Source organism: Poecile atricapillus, chromosome 7 (assembly GCF_030490865.1).
Source record: "Poecile atricapillus isolate bPoeAtr1 chromosome 7, bPoeAtr1.hap1, whole genome shotgun sequence".
NCBI classification, from domain to species: domain Eukaryota; kingdom Metazoa; phylum Chordata; class Aves; order Passeriformes; family Paridae; genus Poecile; species Poecile atricapillus.
The window spans coordinates 32,913,426-32,935,915 of record NC_081255.1 but is presented as its reverse complement, the minus strand read 5'-3'; the positions used below and the strand labels follow the sequence as shown (position 1 = coordinate 32,935,915).

At 53.6% G+C, this 22,490-nt stretch overlaps 1 protein-coding gene across 5 annotated transcripts in view; it reads right to left on the bottom strand.

The window, feature by feature from the left end:
• Window positions 1-4,200: 4,200 nt before the first annotated feature.
• PDE4B (phosphodiesterase 4B) overlaps window positions 4,201-22,490 on the bottom strand; it is a 152,740-nt gene continuing 134,450 nt past the window's right edge. For all 5 annotated transcript variants that reach the window (XM_058842626.1, XM_058842627.1, XM_058842628.1 and 2 more), the window contains 9 exons: window positions 16,514-16,607; window positions 12,667-12,845; window positions 12,229-12,327; window positions 11,949-12,113; window positions 11,606-11,705; window positions 10,822-10,976; window positions 10,608-10,730; window positions 9,050-9,232; window positions 4,201-6,274 (listed from right to left, as the gene is read on the bottom strand). In XM_058842626.1, the coding sequence (XP_058698609.1) occupies window positions 5,912-6,274; window positions 9,050-9,232; window positions 10,608-10,730; window positions 10,822-10,976; window positions 11,606-11,705; window positions 11,949-12,113; window positions 12,229-12,327; window positions 12,667-12,845; window positions 16,514-16,607 (1,461 nt within the window). In that variant the 3' untranslated portion in view covers window positions 4,201-5,911. The remainder of the gene's footprint in view (window positions 6,275-9,049; window positions 9,233-10,607; window positions 10,731-10,821; window positions 10,977-11,605; window positions 11,706-11,948; window positions 12,114-12,228; window positions 12,328-12,666; window positions 12,846-16,513; window positions 16,608-22,490) is intronic.

Genomic DNA, 22,490 nt, shown 5'->3' with positions numbered 1-22,490 from the left:
ATCCAGCTGTGCCCGGATCCAGCTGTGCCCGGATCCAGCTGTGCCCGGATCCAGCTGTCCGCGGTTCCAGCTGTGCCCCCGATCTGTGCGAGCCCTGCAGGGCCCTTCCCGGCCCCGCGTGTCCCCGCCGTGTCCCCAGCTCGGACATTCCCGGTTCCCGGGGCCCTTCCCGGCTGCGCAGCGCCGGGAGCTCGGCAGATGGAGCTGTGCAGCTGTGCAGGGACGGGACGGGGCCCGCCAGATGTGCAGGGGCCGGCCAGATGTGCTCACCTGCTCCTGCCGTGCCCCCGGGAGCTCTGGTGTCGCCGGTGTCCCCAACAGACAACAGGGACAGAGGAGGGGACAGAAATCCCCTCACAGAGAGAAACTGGGCAGAGCTGGGGACAGCGAGACCTTGGGAATTCTCGGGCTCCTGGTGTCACCCCAAAAGGGACATTTGGGGGAGCCAAAACAACCAAACCCATCTGAAACCCCATCAGCTGGGCCCCAACCCGCCCTGTCCCTCCCGGCCACCCCCGTGTCCCTCCCGTGTCCCCGGGAGTCCCATCTCCCTTCCCATGGAATCCGCGGCTCCCGGGAGCCTCGGCCCCGCTCCAGCTCCGGTAAAATCCGCGCTCTGTGCGCTGCCCCCGGCTCCTCCCCGGGTTTGACCGCAGAACTGTCGGAGCTTCACATTTTCCCTTCTCTCCTCCGCGGGAATCCCGGGTGAACTCACCCAAACCCCCCCGGCTGGAGGAGAGAGCCCGGCACTGATCCTGGTGGCCGGATCAGAACCCGGGAATGTCGGTCCCAAACAGAGGGACACGGGGCCCAGGAGCAGGGACAGAAAAATCTGGAATCACTGAGGTTGGAAAAGCCCCCTGAGGCCACCACTGGCCACGTCCCCAGGTGCCACATCCGCACGGATTTGAAATCCCTCCAGGGATGGGGACTCACCCCTGCCCTGCTCCAATGCTTGGCCACCCTTTCCATGAAGAAATTTCCCCAAATATCCATCCTAAACCTCCCCTGGTGCCACTTGAGGCCATTTAGTCCCATCCCTTGTTCTGGCTCTGTCACACAGCACTGGGCAGGTGGGAACAGCCACGCTCATCCCTAAATCCCACAGAAAGGGGTGGGAAAAGGGCATGGAAATCCAGCTGCACCCCCAGGAGAGCAGGCTGGGCTGGGAAAGAGCAGCAGGGCTGGTTTATTATTTGATTTAATAATCGCAGCTCCTGTGAGCAGCGGTGACCTCGGGGGCAGAAGTTTCCTGGCAGGAGCTCTGGGGGATCCCTGTCCCCACGCCCCGGGAAGGGCTGGGCCTGCTCCCACTGCTCATCCCTGGGATTGATGCCCGGGGGTGGCTTCAGGGCTGCTGGAAATTCCCCTGAAATCCCAGCTCCAGTGGGAAACAGTGCCCTTGGGGACAAGGCCAGCTGTCACTTGGGGGCTCTGGGTGACACCCGGGGTTAATGCATCCCTGAACATTACTGGGCACTCCTGTGAATCTCTGGGCATCCCTGAGCATCCCTGAGCATCCCTGTGAATCCCTGGGCATCCCTGAGCATCCCTGTGAATCTCTGTGAATCCCTGGACATCCCTGTGCTCCCTTGGGCATCCCTGGGCATCCCTGAGCATTCCTGAGCATCCCTGGGCATCCCTGGGCATCCCTGGGCATCCCTGGGCATCCCTGGACATCCCTGAGCATCCTTGGGCATCGCTGTGTATCCCTGGGCATATCTGGGTATCCCTGAACATCCCTGTGCTCCCTGGGCATCCCTGAACATCCCTGAGCATCCCTGGGCATCGCTGTGAATCCCTGGGCATTCCTGGGCATCCCTGGGCACGCAGTGTCCCAGGAAGGTGCCCATCCCGGGCTATCCCTCACCCCGCACACGGCAGGAGCCTCTGGCAGTCCCTGGAAGTGCCTGGGGACCAGCAGGGAGGGGCAGCAGCGCCCACCCAGCTCCGCTCTGGAGCGAGGAGGGAGCTCCGCATCCCCGCTCCCTCTGCCGCCTCCCGATGCCGAAGGAATCCGTGAGAATCCCACGGCAGCTCTGGATGTGAGGATGGCGAAGCAGAGCCGCGGGGAATCCTCACGCCCTGAGGAGCGGGGGACACTGAGCCAGGGAAGCTCCCAGCACCTGAACTGGGATTTCCCCCCTAAAAAGAGGGAGAACAGGAGGGTCCCGCTCGGTTTTGCGGTGCAGCGGCCACTGGAGCATTTTCCCAGTTTCTGCAGCGGGGAAGGAGCAGGGAAAGGCGGCTCCTCCCAGCTCCAGAGCTGCCTGCGATCCCGAGGAAGCTGCCTGGCAGAATCGGGTCATGGAAGGGACAGGAATGAAGAGAGGGAGGGGACAAGGACAGAGCAGCCCCACCCCCGGCACCCACCTGCCCCTGAGCCAGCAGCGCTGCTGCTCTCTCCTGCTTTGGTGCTTCCCCTCCCAGAAGTGCCGATGCTTTTCCACCCCAATAACCCCATTCCCATCCCAATAACCCCATTCCCACCCCAATAACCCCATTCCAACCCCAATAACCCCTTTCCCACCCCAATAACCCCATTCCCACCCCAATAACCCCATTCCCACCCCAATAACCCCATTCCCACCCCAATAACCCCATTCCCACCCCAATAATCCCATTCCCATCCCTGCACATCCCCGGGAGCCACGGGCAAGACGCGGCCGCCGCAGCCCAGGGACGTGGAAGGGATGAGTTGGGGTAAAGGGGGGAATGGTTTAAATTAAAAGGAGAGATTTAGATGGGATCTTGGGCAGGAATTGTTCCCTGGCAGGGTGGGCAGGCACTGGAATAGAATTCCCAGAGCAGCTGGGGCTGTCCCTGGATCCCTGGCAGTGCCCAAGGCCAGGCTGGATGGGTTTGGAGCAGCCTGGGACAGTGGGAGCTGTCCCTCCCATGGCTGGGGTGGCACTGGAGGGACTTTGGGGTCCTTCCAACCCAAACCAGTCTGGGATTCTGTTTATCCACTGGGAAAACCAAATCACTACTGGCCCTTCAAGGAGTTTCTCCCAAGGAATTCTCACCAAGGAGTTTCAGAGGTTCAAACCCCGGTTGGCTGCAGGGAAGATCCCCCAGGGTCCGATGGCTGGAGCCCCTTCTGCTGGGACAGGGGGGATGTGACAGAAGTGGCCTGGCAGTGGCTGCTCCGGGTGGGAATGCGGGCGTGGGATGAGATCCAGGGAAAGCCTGTGGAGCCCCCCAGGGGACCCTGCCCGTGTCTCCCGCTCTCCTGCAGCTCCTGGCCTGGCACAGGATGTTTTTTACTGGAAAGTCGCTTGTTTTGGGTCAGGCCGGGACATGAAAGCTCCCGGGGGCCGGGCTGTGCGCGGCCATCGCTTCCTGTCTGCGCCCGCCTTCCTGTCGCCTGCTGCCACCGGCCCCGCAGGAAGGACCAGGGCCCTGGTGTCCCAGAGGTCCCCTGGTGACCCACAGAGGTCCCCTGGTGTCCCACAGAGGTCCCTTGGTGTCCCACAGAGGTCCCCTGGTGTCTCATGGATGGTGGCTGTGCCACCAGGAACGCTCCTCTGCCCGTGCCTGAGGAACGGCTCCCACTGGGGCCACTGGGAATGCAGGGACTGGGGTTGGCCTTGGAGGTTCTGGGTTTAGGGCATGGGAGGTTCTGGGTTTAGGACATGGGAGGTTCTGGGTTTAGGGCATGGGAGGTTCTGGGTTTAGGACATGGGAGGTTCTGGGTTTAGGGCATGGGAGGTTCTGGGTTTAGGACATGGGAGGTTCTGGGTTTAGGACATGGGAGGTTCTGGGTTTAGGGCATGGGAGGTTCTGAGTTTTGGCTGTGGGAGGGCTCTGGGATTGAGCCATGGGAGGTTCTGGGTTTCAGCCATTGCAGGGTTTGTGGTTTTGGCTCCAGGAGGGTTCTGGGTCTCAGCTGTGGGAGATTCTGGGGTGTTCTGGGTTTTGGCCAAAGGAAGGTTCCGGATTTCAGCTGTGGGAGGTCTTGGATTTTGGTTGTGGGAGGTTTTGGATTTTTGGCTAAAGGAATTGGATTTCAGCCATCAGAGGGTTCTGGGTTTTGGGGCTGGGCCATGGATGGTTCTGGGTTTTGGGGCTGGGCCATGGATGGTTCTGGGTTTTGGGGCTGAGCACAGGAGGGTTCTGGGTTCGAAGGGTCCCGTTTTCTGTGCCCCGAGCAGTGGTGACACAGCCCCCCCTGCCCTGCTGACAAAAACCTCCCGCAGGCTGGGTCATGCTTTCATTTATTCACTTCATATAAAAATCTCTTAAGAATGCGCCTGAACACAATATAGAATACTATAACATACATAGTGTGAAACTTTGGGGAACAATAAAATAACCACCTGGAACAATGCAGTGTTCAACAGACAAACAAACCCATTGATCATGCACAACTGTGCTATTGTCATGAACTAATTAGTCACGAGTTGGACCAAAAAGCTTGAAACATATTTTACAAACTGAGATTGACACCGCTCACGATGCCGGACAAGCTTTGTCAGAGGAAGTTTCACAGCACAATTATTACATCAGTTCACATTTTTTTTTTTATATATTATTTTTTTTTAAATTTTTTTCCATCATAGAAATTCACATTGGGTTGTTCAGAAATTGGAACGTTGTGACATTGAAAAGCCGGCCCGGGTGTGGGGAGTTCTTTTTTTTTTCCCCCCCCTCAATCTCTGCATTCCTGGCAAATTCCCAAATTTGCTGCCCTGGGATGCGGTGTCCCCTCCCCACGGGCGGCTGCCACCCGAATGCCCTTGCTGGGTTGTGTCTGTCTCTTCAGCTATGTTCAGGTTCTTGGACTTTATGCAATACAAAAAGGTTACGAGAGAAAAAAAAGGCAACTCTTATTCCGAGTTTTCTACGCCATTAACATCGCCGCCGACAGGCGATGCTAATTCATATAAATTAATAACTTACAAAACATTACAGTATGTACAGTAGGTAATAAATACACTGTTATAAACAGTAATGGAGGTGGTAGAGCTCGAGGCAGTGCAGGAGGAGGAGGAGGATGGTGGACCTAAACCTAGGGAACGTGGACGAGAGGCCGGAGAAACACAAATATCCGAGCGTGCAAATTCCAGGGAGCTGCCGAGGGGGAAGGCGTGCCACACGCTGCCTTGCCACGCTTACTCAGGGATGGACTGAGCTGTGCCAGGGAAAGAAAAACCTGCCCTCTGTCCTGCTCACCACAAACCCAAACCCCGGGGAGGAAAAGAAATCCCGCTGTTCCCAGCGAGGGAACGGCGCCCGACGGCACCGAGCGGCTCCCGACGGCTCCCCGGGGGGATTAGGAACACATCGAAGGTGCAGTAATGCAAAGCAGAGGGTTTCCCCTTCTGTTTAGTCTGTCAAAGTGATTAACTGCAATAAAGTGACAGGTATTGCCCATGAAAAAAAAGGAAGACTGCTTCTGGTAACAGGAAGAATCCAAAAAGTAGCCGTCAATTCCGAAACACCTTGTGTCGCTTTTGAACTACCAAGCTCCGTGTGTTGGATTAAGAGACTCTTGAAAAGACATGAAAGTGTTTACAAAGAAGGCACACAGGTCTGCAGACAGGTGGTCGGGTGGACAGGTTGGATATGAGTTATTGATCAGTAGTTTCTATCAGTCTAACTGCTATAAACTCCAAAACTAACGGTATAAAATCTCTCAGTTGTGTGTCAGCGCCGCCTCGGGCCCGACCCAAGCCAGCTCCGGGACCAGGCGGTGCTCTCGGCTGACGAGGCTCAAACCACAACGCAAATCACCCGTGCATTTCCTGAGCAATCGTTCCCTACCCCATCTGGAACCCTGACTCCAATCTCAAGCAGCTGGAGGATCTGTCCCCCCGTGGCAGAGGCCTCGGCCCCGGCTGCCGAGGCGGTCGGGGGCCGCTCGCAAGCTCCGCAAGTGTTTAAAAGCCACTCCCGCGGGGCCGGGCCATTATGTGTCCACAGGAGACGTGTCTTCTGTCACAATCTCGATGGTGGCCTCCCTCTGGGGCTCCTCCTGCCCCGGCTGGGCCACGCAGAGCGTCTCTGTATTGCTGAAGTAGCCCAGGCTCTCGCCGTCCTTCTCGGGCCCGTCCGAATCCTCCTCCTCCAGCGTCAGTTCAAACTGGAACTTCTCCAGGCCCTGGCAGTCCTGGCCCCGCTCCTCCAGAGGAGGGGATGGGCTCTGAGGTATCATGCTCTGGTACCAGTTCCTGTTGTCCTCCAGAGTGTCCAGGATGTCCTGGGCGTCGGGCTGCACCAGGTCAGCCCACGTCTCCCAGAGCGGGTGCACGATGTAGTCAATGAATCCCACCTGGAAAAGAAAGGGATGGACACGCTCAGGGCAAGGGAATGACCAGGAAAAGGTGGATGCTGGAAAAATTTGTATTATTTTCATTTTACAAGCAAAATACCAGCAGCAAGTCCCCAGAGCAGCAGAGCCCAATGCAGACACGATTACCTGACACCCAAAGCTGCCCCCACACTCAGAGCTGGCTTGGGCTGGTCTCTTCTCCAAAACCAAACCTTGCACGAGGTTTCACCAAAAAACAGGAGCAGGAAATTCAGGGGACAGAGCCCTGGGCTGATCCCCCAGTGAGGGCAGCAGGAAAGGGGGGGATTCTGCCCCTCTGCCCTGCTCAGGTGAGGCTGCACCTGCAGAGCTGCCCCAGCCCCACATCAGGAGGACGCAGAGCCCAGAGGAGCCCCCGGAGCTGCTCCAGGGCTGGAGCCCCTCTGGAGCCAGGCTGGGAGAGCTGGGGGTGCTCACCTGGAGAGGAGAAGCTCCAGGGAGAGCTCAGAGCCCCTTGCAGGGCCTGAAGGGGCTCCAGGAGAGCTGGAGAGGGACTGGGGACAAGGGATGGAGGGACAGGACACAGGGAATGGCTGCCAGTGCCAGAGGGCAGGGCTGGATGGGATCTTGGGATTGCAGGAATTGTTCCCTGGCAGGGTGGGCAGGCCCTGGAATAGAATTCCCAGAGCAGCTGGGGCTGTCCCTGGATCCCTGGCAGTGCCCAAGGCCAGGCTGGATGGGTTTGGAGCAGCCCGGGACAGTGGGAGGTGTCCCTGCCGTGGAGCTGGAACTGTCAGCACTGAGAGTCTGCTCCTCTCAGACAGAATTCCCAGGTGCCTGGGGACAAGGCTGGTGCGTTCATGGCCCTATCCCAGGCTCCCACAGGACTGACAGCTGGGAATACCCCTGTGCTCCCAAGTGGAGCAGCCTCTGTGTGCTGAAGTTCAATCTCTGGGTGTATTTTCCCATGGGGTGCAGTTTGTCCCTTTTCCAAACCATTCCACGATTCCCCTTTCCCTCCTGCCCTCTGCCAGAGCCGCCCCAGAGGAGATTTCCTTGGGAAGAGCGCAGCCAGTGGATCTGCTCATCCCAGGAGTGCTGCCTGGCCCCCGTGGAGCGACGTTCCAGCGGTGGAAAGAGTGAGGGACGCGCGGCTCCGTCAGCCCTTCCGCTGAGCTCAGCCCTCCCGCCACGCTCTGACTCAGGGAGGAACCGCGTCCAGGACGGAGCCGGCGGAACGGCCATAAAGGGGATTGGAATTCTTCCGTCTTGGCACGGCCCGGCCCCGCTCCACGGCGCTGTGTGGAGCAGGGAAATGGCTCTCCCAGGAGCCGGGCTCAACGTGCAGATGTTTGCTTTGGAAATCGCTCCCGGCTCCCTCAGACACAACAGGATGTCCAAAGGACCCGGAGCATCCAATTGGAACGGGCTGGGCAGGCAGCTCCAGCAAAAAGGTGATGAGGAGTTCCCGCTGCACGGGGAAAAAGTGGAGGGGGGAAAGAGTTTGGGATGGTTGGAACCCCAAAATATTGAGTTTTGGTAAAAATCAGTGCTTGTTAATCATCGTTTCTTTAAAATCATTGTTTCAGGTTGTTGTTCCTTTAGAAACATCCCAAACCACGGAATAATCAGCCATGGAATTATCATGGAATAATGGCTCAGCACTGGTCCTGAAATAGTGGGAGGGCATCTCAAGCTTTGAAATGTAATTTGTATTTTATTTCCCAATCCACTCCTCGTTTCCCTCCAGCACGGACACACCGCTTCCCTCTCTCCTTTGCCATCCCATGACGGGCATTTTGAGCAATTCCCGTCCTTCCTGCACGGCAAAAAGGTTTGGAAGCCTCTGGGAAGAGCAGATGTGGAGCAAAGGATGAACTGGAGCTCACATGTGGAGCACATGGATGAGCCTGGCTGAAGGGTTCGTTTCTTGTTGGGTTAAGAAATCCGACAGATTTTTCCAACAAAATCACCACGCGGTTGAGTGAATAATTTTGAAAGCACTTGGCTGAGCCCAAGAGGACATTTGGAAATAATTATCATCAATTTTGTTACTTATTCAAGCTGAAAAACCTCAATGATGACTTGCTGGAGTCATTCAAAAACAACAACCAAGACAGCATTATATAAAGGCTGGAATCTGTTTGGACAAACAGAAATTCCTGGTTTCATTCCAGATTATCCAGGCGAAATTTTATGGCCTGTGCTATGCAGGTCAGAACAAAATCTGACCTTGAAACCATTTTATGAATCAGAGCTAGGGATGAGCTGGTTCATCCCCCAAAAAATTAGTAAATCCAGCTCCTTTTAAGTTTTGCAGGGACATAAATGAATATTTCTGGGATTCACCCTGCACGGAGCAGCTCCAAAAGCCTCTAATCCAACTGGACACGCTCACTGCAGACTTGTCCGGGATAAGGAGTGACAGCCAGAGTTTTGCAGGATCCTGAGGTGGATCCCAGCTGGGAGAAGCTCCTGATCCTGCAGATCCTGGCAGTATTGGAGGGGTGAGGAGCAGAACTGCCCTTTCCAGCCCGGGGAACCAAAGGACCCAACTCCCTCTGGAAACTGGGACAGCGGCAGGGAATGAGGAGATGCCCAGGGGGATGGAGAGGAGCTGGAAGAGCCTCTCCAGCCTGTGAGAGCCCCAGGCAGAGCTGGATGTCAGGGTGGATCAGAACCCACGCTCTGAACCGCTGGCTCCTCTCCTAATTGTGCTGCAAAGGCAGCTGAATTTCGTCTCTGCTTTGAAATGCCAAGCTCAGGCAGGAAAAGCTGCAGCTCAGGGCCAATTACCTGGGATTTTTCCACGGAGGCCGTGTGTTTGTCACACATTGGGCTGATTTCCATGCCTCTCTCCCGCTCTTTGTCTCCCTGCTGGAAGAACTCCTCCATGATCCTGTCTGTCCACTGCCGGTACAGCTCCAGAGACTTTGTGGGATTACTCAGGTCTGCACAATGTACCATATTCCGGAGAACCTGCAATTACATCCAGCAGGAAACTCATAAAATCAGCTGGAAAGAGAAGAGGGTTTTGAGCTGGAGCTGCAGAACGTTGCACCAAAAGATTCTCTGGTTATGAAACAGACCATAAAAATATCAGAAACATTGCACTGTAGCACGCTAACGACCTGGAGCTGCTGGAGAGATTCCAGAGGAGCCCCTGGAGCTGCTCCAGGGCTGGAGCCCCTCTGCAGCCAGGCTGGGAGAGCTGGGGGTGCTCACCTGGAGAGGAGAAGCTCCAGGGAGAGCTCAGAGCCCCTTGCAGGGCCTGAAGGGGCTCCAGGAGAGCTGGAGAGGGACTGGGGACAAGGGATGGAGGGACAGGACACAGGGAATGGCTGCCAGTGCCAGAGGGCAGGGCTGGATGGGATCTTGGGATTGCAGGAATTGTTCCCTGGCAGGGTGGGCAGGGGCTGGGATGGAATTCCCAGAGCAGCTGGGGCTGCCCCTGGATCCCTGGCAGTGCCCAAGGCCAGGCTGGATGGGTTTGGAGCAGCCTGGGACAGTGGGAGGTGTTGGGGTGGCACGGAATGAATTTAAAGTCCCTCCCAACCCAAACCAGGTCTGGAATTCCGTGATTCCCTCTCCATGGATGAGCTCAGCTGCCCCAGCCCTCGCACAGCTCCAGCCTCACAGCTGGTGCAGCTGTGGAAGGGCCAGTGATGTCACACAGGTTTCTTTGGGAATCCAGCTGCTTCCCACCATTCAAAATCCACTTCCAGCTCTCAGGGAAAGAGGTGAAATGCTCCCACTTTATGGGGTGAGTAACATCCCGTCCACACAGGCCTGACTAAGTGGCCACAAGGATTTAGGCAGCACCAGGGTGTTTGAAATAAAAATTTAAAGAGTTTTCCCAGGAGCCTGCTGTTAAGGAGTTGGTCATCAAAGTGGAGAGCAGAGCAGGATGGATCTTGTCCTGCTCACTGCACAACCCTGTTCCAGCATTTCCTGGTCACTTCTGTAAATCAGGGATTGAATTATTGAGGGAACAGACAGCACAGCAGTAATTCCAGCTCTGAGTTGCTCTGGATATGAAATTCCAAATGAAATTCTTGCAATGTTGCAACGGGAGAAACAAATGGGAGAAAGCAGGAAGGAAATTTAGGATCCCTCAAAACCTGACCTCAGAACGTGCCACGTTTGCAGTTCCAGGTGTCAAAAAAAACCCCAATTCTGGTCACCTAAAACCTCTGGGACCACCCTGTGCTTCTTTTCTTAGTGCAGAAGAAAATGGATGCTGAGAATTCGGCTTCTCTGCACGATTCAAATTTCAAAGCCACGGTAAAAACGGGAGAGCAGCTTCTCCATCCTGAGCAGAAGAGCCCAAACCCAGGGAATTTGGCTGCCTCACCTGTATTCTGTCCGTGTAGTTGTCCAGAAGGAGAACTCCCGAACTCGTCACCTTCTTGGTTTCCACCATAGTCTTCAGATCAGCCAACAGACTCATGTGCTTGGACATATCAGTGGCCAACACCTTTCCAGAAGGGGAAAAACCAGGATTTCAGGAGGGGAAACCACAAAAAATGATGGTTTTTGGTGAAGGAGAGAGGAGGGCGTGGCCATACCATGTCAATCACCATCTTCCTGAGGGTCTGGCGCTGCTTCTTGGTCAGGTTCTGGAAGATGTCGCAGTGCTCCTCCTGGAGCAGCTTGAAGCCCACGGCGAGGTGATGGTTCTCCAGCACGGATTCGTCGTTGTACATCAGGGCCAGCTCGGAATCTGGGGAGGGAACACCAAACATGGGACTCCAGCCTGGGGAATGTGGGATTTCCAGCAGGGTTCTGAAATGTTTTAATGGGGGAAAGATCCCTCTGCCCATCCCTGGAAGGGTTCAGGGCCAGGCTGGATGGGGTTTGGAGCAAGGATACCGGGTGATTTTAGGATTCTGGGATTCTTTTTGAGCTCCATGAGTGCCAGCCCCCAACAACACTCAGTCGACTCAGTTACAAACCACTGGCAACAGAATCCTGCAAAAACCCTTCCCAAAACACAACAATCCCCAGATTTTGGAATCCAGATCCACGCCTGGCCTGTGGCAGAACACAACACCAAGCCCTGTATTTGGCTTCCTGGTTGTCAACAGCAATAGGATTATTTCCCTAATCCTCATGGTAAAGTTTGCACTCAGGGCTGGCAGAATTGGTTTGTGTTAGCAAGTAGGAAATATTGACTTTACAACTTGTGCCACAACGGTTCCCTTTGTCAGGGATCGCATTTTAATTCCTGCTCGATCCCAAAATGTCTCGCTCCCGTGTTTTGAGAGGGCAGCACAGCCTCATTTGTGGTGGGTAAAAATCATTCCCATTGCTTTTGGGGTGAAACTGGGAGAGATTTGGTACAAAACTCACTTGTGTTAATCAGGAATTGATTGGAGACCCCGGGGTGATCCACGTCGTGGATGGCGGCTGCGAAAATGGCAGCGAGGATTTCCAGATCCGTGAAGACGGCCTAGGATGGAGCAACGGGAACCTGTCAGAGGGGTTTCACCTCTCAACACCCTGGGGAGCTGATTGAGGGGAACAAACTTTTCCAGCTGCTGTTTTGGGACGAGGCCCTGCCTCGGGACAGAGGTGAAACAGAGATTCCAGCAGCTGAGATTTCCGAGCGCTGGTGGCCCGGCGCGAAGGGAGCGCTCGGAAGAGCCAGCGGTGCCCACCCCAGGGGCAAAGCTGAGCCCAGCAGGGCACTCACATCCAGGGCAGGGGTGGAGAGCAGCACGTGGGTGGACTGGGCCACGTCGGCAGCGTGCAGGCTGTTGTGGTAGGCCACGTCCGAGTGGTAGTGATCCTCCAGCGTCATCATGTACGTCACGAACGTGTCCGAAGAGATCTTGAAGGTTTTCAGCAGATCCCGCTCCTGAGGGATCAGAGCAGGAACATGAGGGTCACATGGGGCTGGAGCAGGCAGACAGGAATGGGGTGTGAAAGCACCGCTGGAAGCAGTGGGAATTCTGCATCCCGGGATTACCCACCTGGAATATGGCGTACATGATGCAGGTGAGCGGCCGGTTGTGGGAATACCTGGCCACGTTGAAGATGTTGAGGCCCCACTTGTTCAGGTCTTCCAGTTCCTTTGGAGAGCACAAAAAGAGAAGGCTTTGGATGGTTTTCTTCTGTGTTTCCCAAAAGCTCACAAATTTAATGGTTATTGTAATTATGTAAGTGCTGAACGTGTGAGCTTAATGAACACAGAGTAACCGAAGGGCTGATTTTGTGTTTCTTAATTGCTCTCCTCAGCCTTCATCACCTTCTTTCTTTTCATTTTAGTCCTATTTTCATGTGTTTTAATATGCTTTTAGGGCTACCATTAATTACAGCATTTCTAATGGCCACATCATTTCCGGGATATTAATTCCAGGGGGGAACAACCCATTCCCAAATCCTCCCAGAAGAGCAGGAATCTCCCATACCTTGGCCAGGTGATCTTCCTTTTCCGTCTTCACCCCAAATCGTGAGATGCTGGTGTTGTTCAAGCTGGAGCTGTGCATTAATTTCTTCACCCCGCTGATCTGTGTCATGAGCTGCTGCTTTTTCTTCTTCTCCCTGTCCTTCTGGGTGGGAGAAGGGATCTCCACATCGTTCTGCTTGTCTGGAAAAGATCAGGGGGGAATGGGTGAGCTCCCAGCACAGCCCCCAGAATCAGCCCTCCAGCTGCTGCCTCTGCTCCCCGCTTCAAGCCCGGGGGGCTCTGCTTTTGGCATCCAAAAATAAAAAAAACCCACAAAAAAAACTGATTAAAGAAGCTCTGGTTGCTCTCCTGCAGCCACTGCGTGGTTTGGGGATGCTGGACACGTCCAGGAATGTCTCTCTGTGCATGGATGTGGCACTTGGGGACATGGATTAGTGCTGGGAATGGTTGGAGCCCACCATCTCCAACCTAAATGATTCTGTGATTTTCCATGCCTGAAAGGCACCAGGTTCTCCTTAGGGATAAATCCCAATTAATTTTATTCTCAGTTTTTTTGGGGAAAAAAAGGGAAAATTATATTATATTATATTATATTATATTATATTATATTATATTATATTATATTTATTATATTATATTATATCAATTATATTGTATTATATTGCATTGTATTATATTGTATTATATTGTATTGTATTATATTATATAAGATTTATTTATTTACATATAATGATAATATAATAATATATTACATTAACATATAGTTATGTAATATAGTATAATATAATCTTAATACTATATTTATAGATATTTATATTTATGTATTTATTTTAATATTTATTTTTATTCATAAATTTATCTCAGGGAAATAAAATGTTCAAACAACACTTTTTTTTTTTTTTCCCCCTGAATAAGGTAAAACCACATCAATTTCCCCTATTTTCACTTTTTGGGGTCAATACCCCCCAACTCTTAAAACCAGTAAGAAATGGGTGCCAGTGATTTATTAAAGATTTTTCCTTTATGGATATGTTTGGAATAACATCCTCAGGGATAATCACATTTTCAGTGGACGTGAAGAGGGCCCAAACTTGGCCGTGGAGATGTTTTTAGTAAATAAATAAATCTTTAAAACCACGTGTTATTTACCACCCTGAATTTCTGAGAGCGCAGATCCAGTGGCTCATTACTTCCCCCAAAACCGTTTTCCATGGATTTTCCCACAACCTCTGCACACCTTCAGGACTTCCAGAGGCTTCCAGGCAGGAGTTACTGTTAATTAAAGCCCTCTGAAATCCCGAGCAGCAATTAGGAAAGGAGCCATTATTCACAGCAGAGCCCGGCTGACATCAGTGGGTGTTCCCTGGATTTTGCTGAAGGACTTTCCTCTCCATAATCTCCTTAGCAGTGACTAAGGCAGCCCCAAATGGCCATTCCGGAGCAGAAATCCCGGCTTTGTTGCATCATTTGTCCCCACGGGGGTGTCGGTGGTGCCCGGCCCTTGGTGTGACCAAGGGTGAAACCACTGTGGTCATCTCCGACCTTCCCGCGCCCTGTCCTGGCTGGGAACGCTCGGCTGGACCCTCTGCTCCTCCCTGGAGCCTTCCCAGCTCATTTCAGCATGGAATTACTGAGTTGGGATGGGAGGGAGGTTAAAGATCATCAGGTTCCGTCCCTTCCACCGTCCCAAGCTGCTCCAGCCTGGCCTTGGGCGCTGCCAGGCGTGTTGGGCACCCTGTGCCACAGCTTCATCCCCTTCCCAGCAAGAATTCCTGCCCCAGATCCCGTCCATCCCTGCCCTCCGGCAGTGGGAAGCCATTCCCTGTGTCCTGTCCCTCCTTGGCCTGATAAAATCAAAAGGCTGAATGAAATCACATCATCTGGGTTTAATATCTCTGCATCATCCCCAGCTTTGGAGATAAATGAGTGTCCTACCCACATATCTCTTTTTGTTTGTTGGTTCAACCTCCTCTCTTGCAGACTCCCGTTAATTTGGGTGTTCATTTAATTTAATTAAATTTTTAGGGAGTTAAAAACGAAACAGCCGTAGCAGCACGACTTCCTGAAACAGCTTTGAAAAGCTTCCCTCGTTTGTTTGGTTTATTTTTTATGAAGATGAGCAATCGGGCTGCGATCTGGAGAGCCTGTCCCCCTCAGCAGGGCCAGGCCCTGAGTGGCCTCACATGGGGGATGTCACCTTGATGTCACTGATGTCACCCCAGTGTCACTGATGTCACTGATATCACCCTGATGTCCCCAGGCACACGAGGAGCAGCACGGGGATGAGCAGAGCGCTGTCCTGCCCTGCCAAGGGAGCTCCTGAGCACGGGGAATAGCAGGAATTCAGAGCTGGAGCTGCTGGAGAGATTCCAGAGGAGCCCCGGAGCTGCTCCAGGGCTGGAGCCCCTCTGGAGCCAGGCTGGGAGAGCTGGGGGTGCTCACCTGGAGAGGAGAAGCTCCAGGGAGAGCTCAGAGCCCCTTGCAGGGCCTGAAGGGGCTCCAGGAGAGCTGGAGAGGGACTGGGGACAAGGGATGGAGGGACAGGACACAGGGAATGGCTGCCAGTGCCAGAGGGCAGGGCTGGATGGGATCTTGGGATTGCAGGAATTGTTCCCTGGCAGGGTGGGCAGGCCCTGGAATAGAATTCCCAGAGCAGCTGGGGCTGTCCCTGGATCCCTGGCAGTGCCCAAGGCCAGGCTGGATGGGTTTGGAGCAGCCTGGGGCAGTGGGAGCTGTCCCTGCCATGGCTGGGGTGGAATGGGATGATCCTTATGGTCCCTCCCAACCCAAACCAGTCTGGAATTCTGTGACTAAAACAACCCCAGCAGCAGCTCTGGCTCATCAGCCCCTGCTGGGATTCAGGCTCCACTGCCCTGAGTGTTTGTGGGGTTTATTTTTGGTGGCCACATTGGCATTTCCCACTCCACACTCACGTGGAGCTGGGAGGAGCTGACCACCAGCCAAATCCCTGGATTTGCCCCTTTGTGCATCCCAATCTCAATCAAACCTATTCCCTGCTTGAATTCATGCTCTGGCTTCAGCTGAGCAGTAAAATCAATGTATTCCCACAAAGCAGCTCCAAATTTCCAGGGATTATTAATGCTGTGGATTGCAGGCAGCAGTTGCAGCTGGATATTGGAATCACTTTAAAATCCTTAATGGGAATAATTGTGTGTCACACAGGGAATGCATTCCAGGCTGTTCCAACCCCGGGCCATCAATGCCCAGCACCCACAGACCCTCTGGAGCTGTTGGATTCAGGGATGTCCATAAATATGAGGCCACTCATTTGGGATGCAAATGGTCACAAATCCTGAAGCTGCTTCCTGAGAAAATCCCGTTTCTCCTGGCAAACATTGAACAGAGGATTCATTCATGTCCGTGGAGCTCGGAGCTCCTACAGATTGAACGAAATGCAAAATATTCCTTTTTTTTTCCTTGAATTATGGTGCAAAATGAGCAGATTTGCACCAAGTAAGGAATAAAATTTTGGTTAGGTTTAGTCTGAGCCCCATCTCCGGGGGGAAGGTGCAGCTGAAGGAGGCAGCGCCGGCTCTCCGTGACTTTGTCCTTTCCATAAGGTCACCACAAAAACCCAGCATTGCATAAGGCAGCCAGCACCAGCCCCACGGAATCCTCCCAGAAACATCCCCTGGAATCCTCCCAGGAACATCCCGAGGCTGGGGAAGGAATTCCTCTGTGGATACATTTATCCAAACACCGTTCCCCCCCTTCCCGCAGCCACTCCAAAGCGAAAACCCCAAGAGGGAAGCTGTCAATGGGGGCAATCAGGCTGCTCTTAACCCTTCCCTGAGGCAAAAATAAATATCTCGGGATGCATTCCTTACCCAGGAAAGTGTTGGAAATGTACTCGGACACTTGGTTGCCGGAGCGGCTCATCTCGGACAGGTGTGTGAGCTCCCTGTTCAGCATCCTCTTGAACTGCCAGGGGGAGAGCAGAGAAAAATGGCATTTTTATGGAATCCTGTCCCAAATCCACACAGCCTTAGCGCGGGAGACTCCCCCAGCCCGCAGAATTCCGCGGATATTTGGGATGGAGGCGACAGATGGTTTCATTTCCATCCTGCTCGGCATCACCGTGACTGGATAATTTCTTTTCAGCCCCCGGAGTTGATTTCCTCTAAAGATGCTCATTAATTGTTACTGTCACAAACGAGGAGAGAACGGTTCAGGTAAATGTCTCTGAAAGCTCAGCTTTTTATCTCAGCTTGAGATTCCCCACCCCTGAACCTTCTTTTGTTCTGGATTTTCTCCATTTGCTCCATTTTGTATTAAACAAACAACTGCATATCCAGAGGAGAAATCTGCCCTGAATCTGAAGATCATTCGGCAAAAATGTGGGATTCAGGCATTATTCCCTTAAATATTTATGCTGTGATCCTGCTGGTTTTATAATCCAACATTTTCACTGCTGCATCATCGAATTCCCCCCAAAAATGACATCCATGGACTCTGCATGCACACTACACACATGATTAGCCAAAACACACAGAAATCGGCGCTTCTAAAGAATATTTTCCTCACAGAGGCTTTATCCCAGCACAAAAATAATAATAATTAATAAAAAAGCAGCCATTAACAATTCAGTAATTAATAACCCTTCAGGAATTAAACCCACCTTAATGTAACCCCAAGACACAGATAACAAATAATTGGCTTCAGGCATTTTGGAAAGCTCCTGGCAAGCCAGCACAAATCCTCCCGGAGAAATCGCCGCTCCGACGGGAGAGGATCCTTTCCCAATCCCAAAAAATCAGCGTTCATCCGAGGCAGAGATGCCACAAAATCCTGCAGCTGCTGATCCCAGGCTGGCAGCGCATCCTCCGCCCGTGGGTGGATGCGCTCGCCCGGGAGCGAGGGATGAGATCCGGGAATGCACAAAGGAACGGGAATTGATCCGCACGGATCCAGCTGCGTGCCTGGAAGCGCTGGGGAATTTGGGATGCTGCTGCTCCTGAAGGAGGTCCCCTCTCCACAGGAGGACCATCAGGGAAGTGATGCTGATTTTTTTGCCGGCTCTGCTAACACAGCCATGTTTAATGGGAAAAATGAAAATGGAGGAAGCTGCGGGAATATTTAAATAAGGGGAAAGCAAGCAGCAGTCTCCTCTCTGTTCCTGCTCTGCTTTAATCCTATTCCTCATAGAGACTTTCAAAATATTCCCAGCTGGGTTTTTTAAAAGCGTTTTTCACGTTTTGATTGTGATGGGGGATTTTGCTCCTCCATGGTAAAGGGAAAAATGCAGCAAGGCAGCAAAATGTCCCTTTACAAAGGGAAATATCCTTCAGATGAGAGGTATAAAAAAAGAATCACCTTAAATCTCTAACTGCAATTCATGAATTCGTACATTCATTCTTAAAAGAAAGCATCCGTAATGTCCCTGCCCAAGGCAGGGGGTGGAACAAGATGAGCTTTAAGGTCCTTCCCAACCCCAGCCATTCTGTGATTCACCATCCAAATTTCAATATTTAATCAGTTCTGCAGGGTTTTTTTGTTTCAAACGGACAAGCAATCCCTTTATGAGGAATCTGGAGCCGTCCTTGACACAGAATCCAAAGAGAATCCCCCTGTGCCGTGCTCCCAGCACGGGATCGCTGGGATGTGCAGCTCTCCCGCTGCTCAGGACGTCCTTGGCGACTGTGCCGGGAACACAGCACGTGCCAGAGGCCAGAATTCCCAAAATAAAAAGGCCATCTTTGCTGTGAAATCCTTTCCTGTCTCCAGCTGCCTTCCCAGCTCCCAGGCTCTCCTGGGAAGATGGCACGAGGCTGCCCCACGTGCTGTGGGACACGTGCCCAAAATCCCGGCCCCTGCTCCCTCTGACAGCCCAGGCTGGGCAGGACACGGCTCCAGAACATCCAGATGGGATTCCAGCTCGGCCTTTGGACACCTGGAGCAAAGGAGGTTGTGACCTGTCTTCTCCTCTTCCTGAACTCAAGATTAGCAGAGGTGGGAAGCTGATGGCACCTAAGGGGGGTCTGACCTGCTGGGACAACAGCACCTCCCACAGCAACCTGCCAGTGCCACAGAAACTGGGAATTCTGGAATGGTTTGGGTTGGAAAGAGCCTTCAATCCCATCCCATCCCACCCCAGTCATGGCAGGGACAGCTCCCACTGTCCCAGGCTGCTCCAAACCCATCCAGCCTGGCCTTGGGCACTGCCAGGGATCCAGGGACAGCCCCAGCTGCTCTGGGAATTCTATCCCAGGGCCTGCCCACCCTGCCAGGGAACAATTCCTGCAATCCCAAGATCCCATCCAGCCCTGCCCTCTGGCACTGGGAGCCATCACACAGTGAGACCTCACATTCAGGGTAAATCAAACAGCTTAAATCCTGTCTCATGGGAACCACGAAGGAGAGGGATGTGAAGGTTGGTGTCCCATGGGACACGGCCAGGAGAGGGATGTGAAGGTTGGTTTGGTGTCCCATGGGATGTGGCCAGGAGAGGGATGTGAAGGTTGCCATCCCATGGGACACGGCCAGGAGAGGGATGTGAAGGTTGGTTTGGTGTCCCATGGGACACGGCCAGGAGAGGGATGTGAAGGTTGCCATCCCACTGGACACAGGAATGGCTGGGATGTGAGGGGCTCTGTCTGCCCAGGAACACATCCCCCAGCGCTGGGCTACAGATTTTGTCCCACAGGGTCTCCTCCAGCAGGAGGGACAAAATCCCTTCTGAAACTGCCAAGCAGAACGTGTGAGAAGGAGCGTGAGGAGCAGCAGGGGTGGGAGCGAGGCAGAGCGAGCGCTGGCAGGCGAGGGGAGCCCTGACCCCATCTCTCCTCCCTGTGACGTCTTTGCAGCAGCCGCAAGCAGCAGCCCGGACACGTGAGCCTCCCACAGCCCCGGAGCCCAGCGTGTGCTGCAGCATTTCCCTGCATCCAGGCCTTTCTCCGGGAGCCAGGGAAACGCCGGCAGCGGAGGACGGCAGGAACCGCGCTCAGGTTCCCTCACAAGCAGCCGGGTGAGCCCGGTGGAAGGGGCTTTACCCCACAGAGAGAGGCACAAAGTGATGTTGTGACCAGCACAAGTTCATCCCAGGCATCTGCAGCAGAGAAAAACCCTCGGGATTCTCGGATCCCGTGGGGAAGCGGGAATCTGCCCCCCGCAGCCTTTATCTCCCTCACTTTTGCAGCCTTTTATAACCACGGGCAGCAGAATCCCAGCACTGCCAAAAGGACTGCGAGGCTCTAACCCAGCTGAGCTTCCCGGAGCTGTGGGAATTCCCACAGCATTTGCAAAGTTTCTTGGGATTTGTCATCCTAAAAAGTGCTGGCACCGTGGCAGGACTCACTTTATCACACACCCCCCCAACCCTTTCAAAAACATCCTGGATGTTGCACTGCTCGTGGCGGGGTTCTGGGATTTTTCCTGGATGTCTGGATGCTCTGGAGCTGCTCTGTTTCCCGGGAATTGCACCACAGGGATCAAGCAGGCTGCAGGGATCAATGGTTTATGCCATGTGCAACCCCCCTGTAGCAACCCCGACCTTCAATCCGTGCGGCAGCGACAGGGAAAACAAACAGATTGCAGGGAGAGAGGAGAAAATTCCAACTGGAGCAAACCCAGGGATTGGGGCTTTGGGGAGCGCCGCGTGTGGTTACGGTAACGCCCGGCGGGTAATTACGGTAGTGCCCATCAGCATTATTTTCATTAATTTCCTAATTAATAATCATCCCCACACCCTTTCCAAAGGAAATTAGAGCTGACAAGCTCACTAAGAGATGGGAATTAGGAGTGTAAGGATGAGGAGGGGATGCTCACCCCAAATCCGGGGGTTTCCCTTGAAAAGGAGGAAATGGGGAAATGGGCTCAGCGCTCCCTTCCCTCCAGCCCAAATTGTGGCCACAGGACCGTGCCATGAGCGCCTTTAACTGCTGGCAGGAGTGCAGATAACACCAAAAAGATGAAGCCCAGGTGCCATTTCCCAAATCCAACGTTCCCAGCGAGTCTGGAAGCATCTGGAGCCTTGTGTGAGGAACAGCGCCGGCATCGCCTGGGGCTTTCCTGTTTTCCCTGCTCTGAAGCAACTGCAGAACTCATCTGCACCAAATTAAGTCCCCCAGCATTGAATCATGCTTTGATTACCAGCAGTGACCCTATTCCATGCATCCTGTGCTCCAGGGAATCACGCTTCCCTCCCAGCTCCTCTCCAGCCATGCATGAGGGTGGGAATTTCCTTGATTTCCAGTGGGAAAATTCGCTCCCAGTCCCACACCAAACCCCCACTGCTCAGGGCTTCTCCCCACCTTTATTCCTTTGCTGAGCTCTGTTTCCAGACATGGAAATCCTCAGTCAGGGGCCCTGGGAGGGTGGTGACATTGTCACCAAGGGCTGGCAGCTCCTGGAGCCTCTTGGCAGCTGCCCTGTCACCCCATCCTGACCAAAAGTGCTTCATTTCTATGTGGAGCAAGAAAATTTGGCCTAATTTATGATCAAATTTGACAGATTTAGGAGCCCAACCACGTTGGGGGGCTCAGGGTGGCCTCACCACAACTATGCAGGGCCTGAAGGGGCTCCAGGAGAGCTGGAGAGGGACTGGGGACAAGGGATGGAGGGACAGGACACAGGGAATGGCTGCCAGTGCCAGAGGGCAGGGCTGGATGGGATCTGGGACAGGAATTGTTCCCTGGCAGGGTGGGCAGGTCCTGGAATAGAATTCCCAGAGCAGCTGGGGCTGCCCCTGGATCCCTGGCAGTGCCCAAGGTTGGACACTGGGGCTTGGAGCAGCCTGGGACGGTGAGATGAGATGGGCTTTAAGGTCTCTCCCAACCCAAACCATTCTGTGACCCTGATGGGGACTGGGAAAACCTCCCTGACTGTTTAATGTGGAAATTCCCACTTTTCTGGCTCCTTATGGAAAGGACAATTCTGTCCTCTCCTGAGGAGGGCCGGGAAGAAGCACCCAGAGCCCCGGGCTGTGTCACACCGACTCCAGCCACTAACACAATCCTGCTGCCATTCCCGCTCCCTCAGGACTTTGGAGAGGCGTTCCTGGCGCATCACAGGGAGAATAAAGACGGGAGCAGGGATGTGCTGCTGATGGAAATCCTTTGAAGTGGATTTAGCCCAGCTGCGGTTCCCCGAGGCCAGGAGTCCTTATGCAAAGAGGCTGCTGAAAACCGGGAGTCATCGAAGGAGCGATCTGGAGATAAAAGAGCAGCTGGGATGCTCCGGCCTGGAGAGGCTCTGCAGGGAGAGGGATCCTGCCCCAGCTTTGATGGGGGAATCTCGCTGCAGATCTCCGGTGTTTATAAACCCTGCTCCTGACCCACCCTTCTGACACAGAGCTCCCATCCCCGGCTCTCCCAGAAATCCCCAGAACAAAAGCACTTCTGGGCCGAGGGTTACTCGCGCTTAATTAGCTGGGTAATTAGCGCAGGTCCAGAGGGGCAATTAAACCTCACCTCAGTGGGACTGCAGGGAGCAGCTCTTTTCCTGGGATTCGCGGGATGCCCAGCTCTGAGAGCTGGGAAGAGCCACCCCTCACCTGCCCGAATCCCGTTGGGAATGATGGATGAGGGAAATCCATCCATCCATCATCCATCCATCATCCATCCATCTATCCATCCATCATCCATCATCCATCCATCATCCATCATCCATCATCCATCCATCATCCATCATCCATCCATCATCCATCATCCATCCATCCATCCATCCATCAATCATCCATCCATCATCCATCCATCATCCATCCATCCATCATCCATCATCCATCCATCATCCATCCATCCATCATCCATCCATCCATCCATCCATCCATCCATCCATCCATCCATCATCCATCCATCATCCATCCAT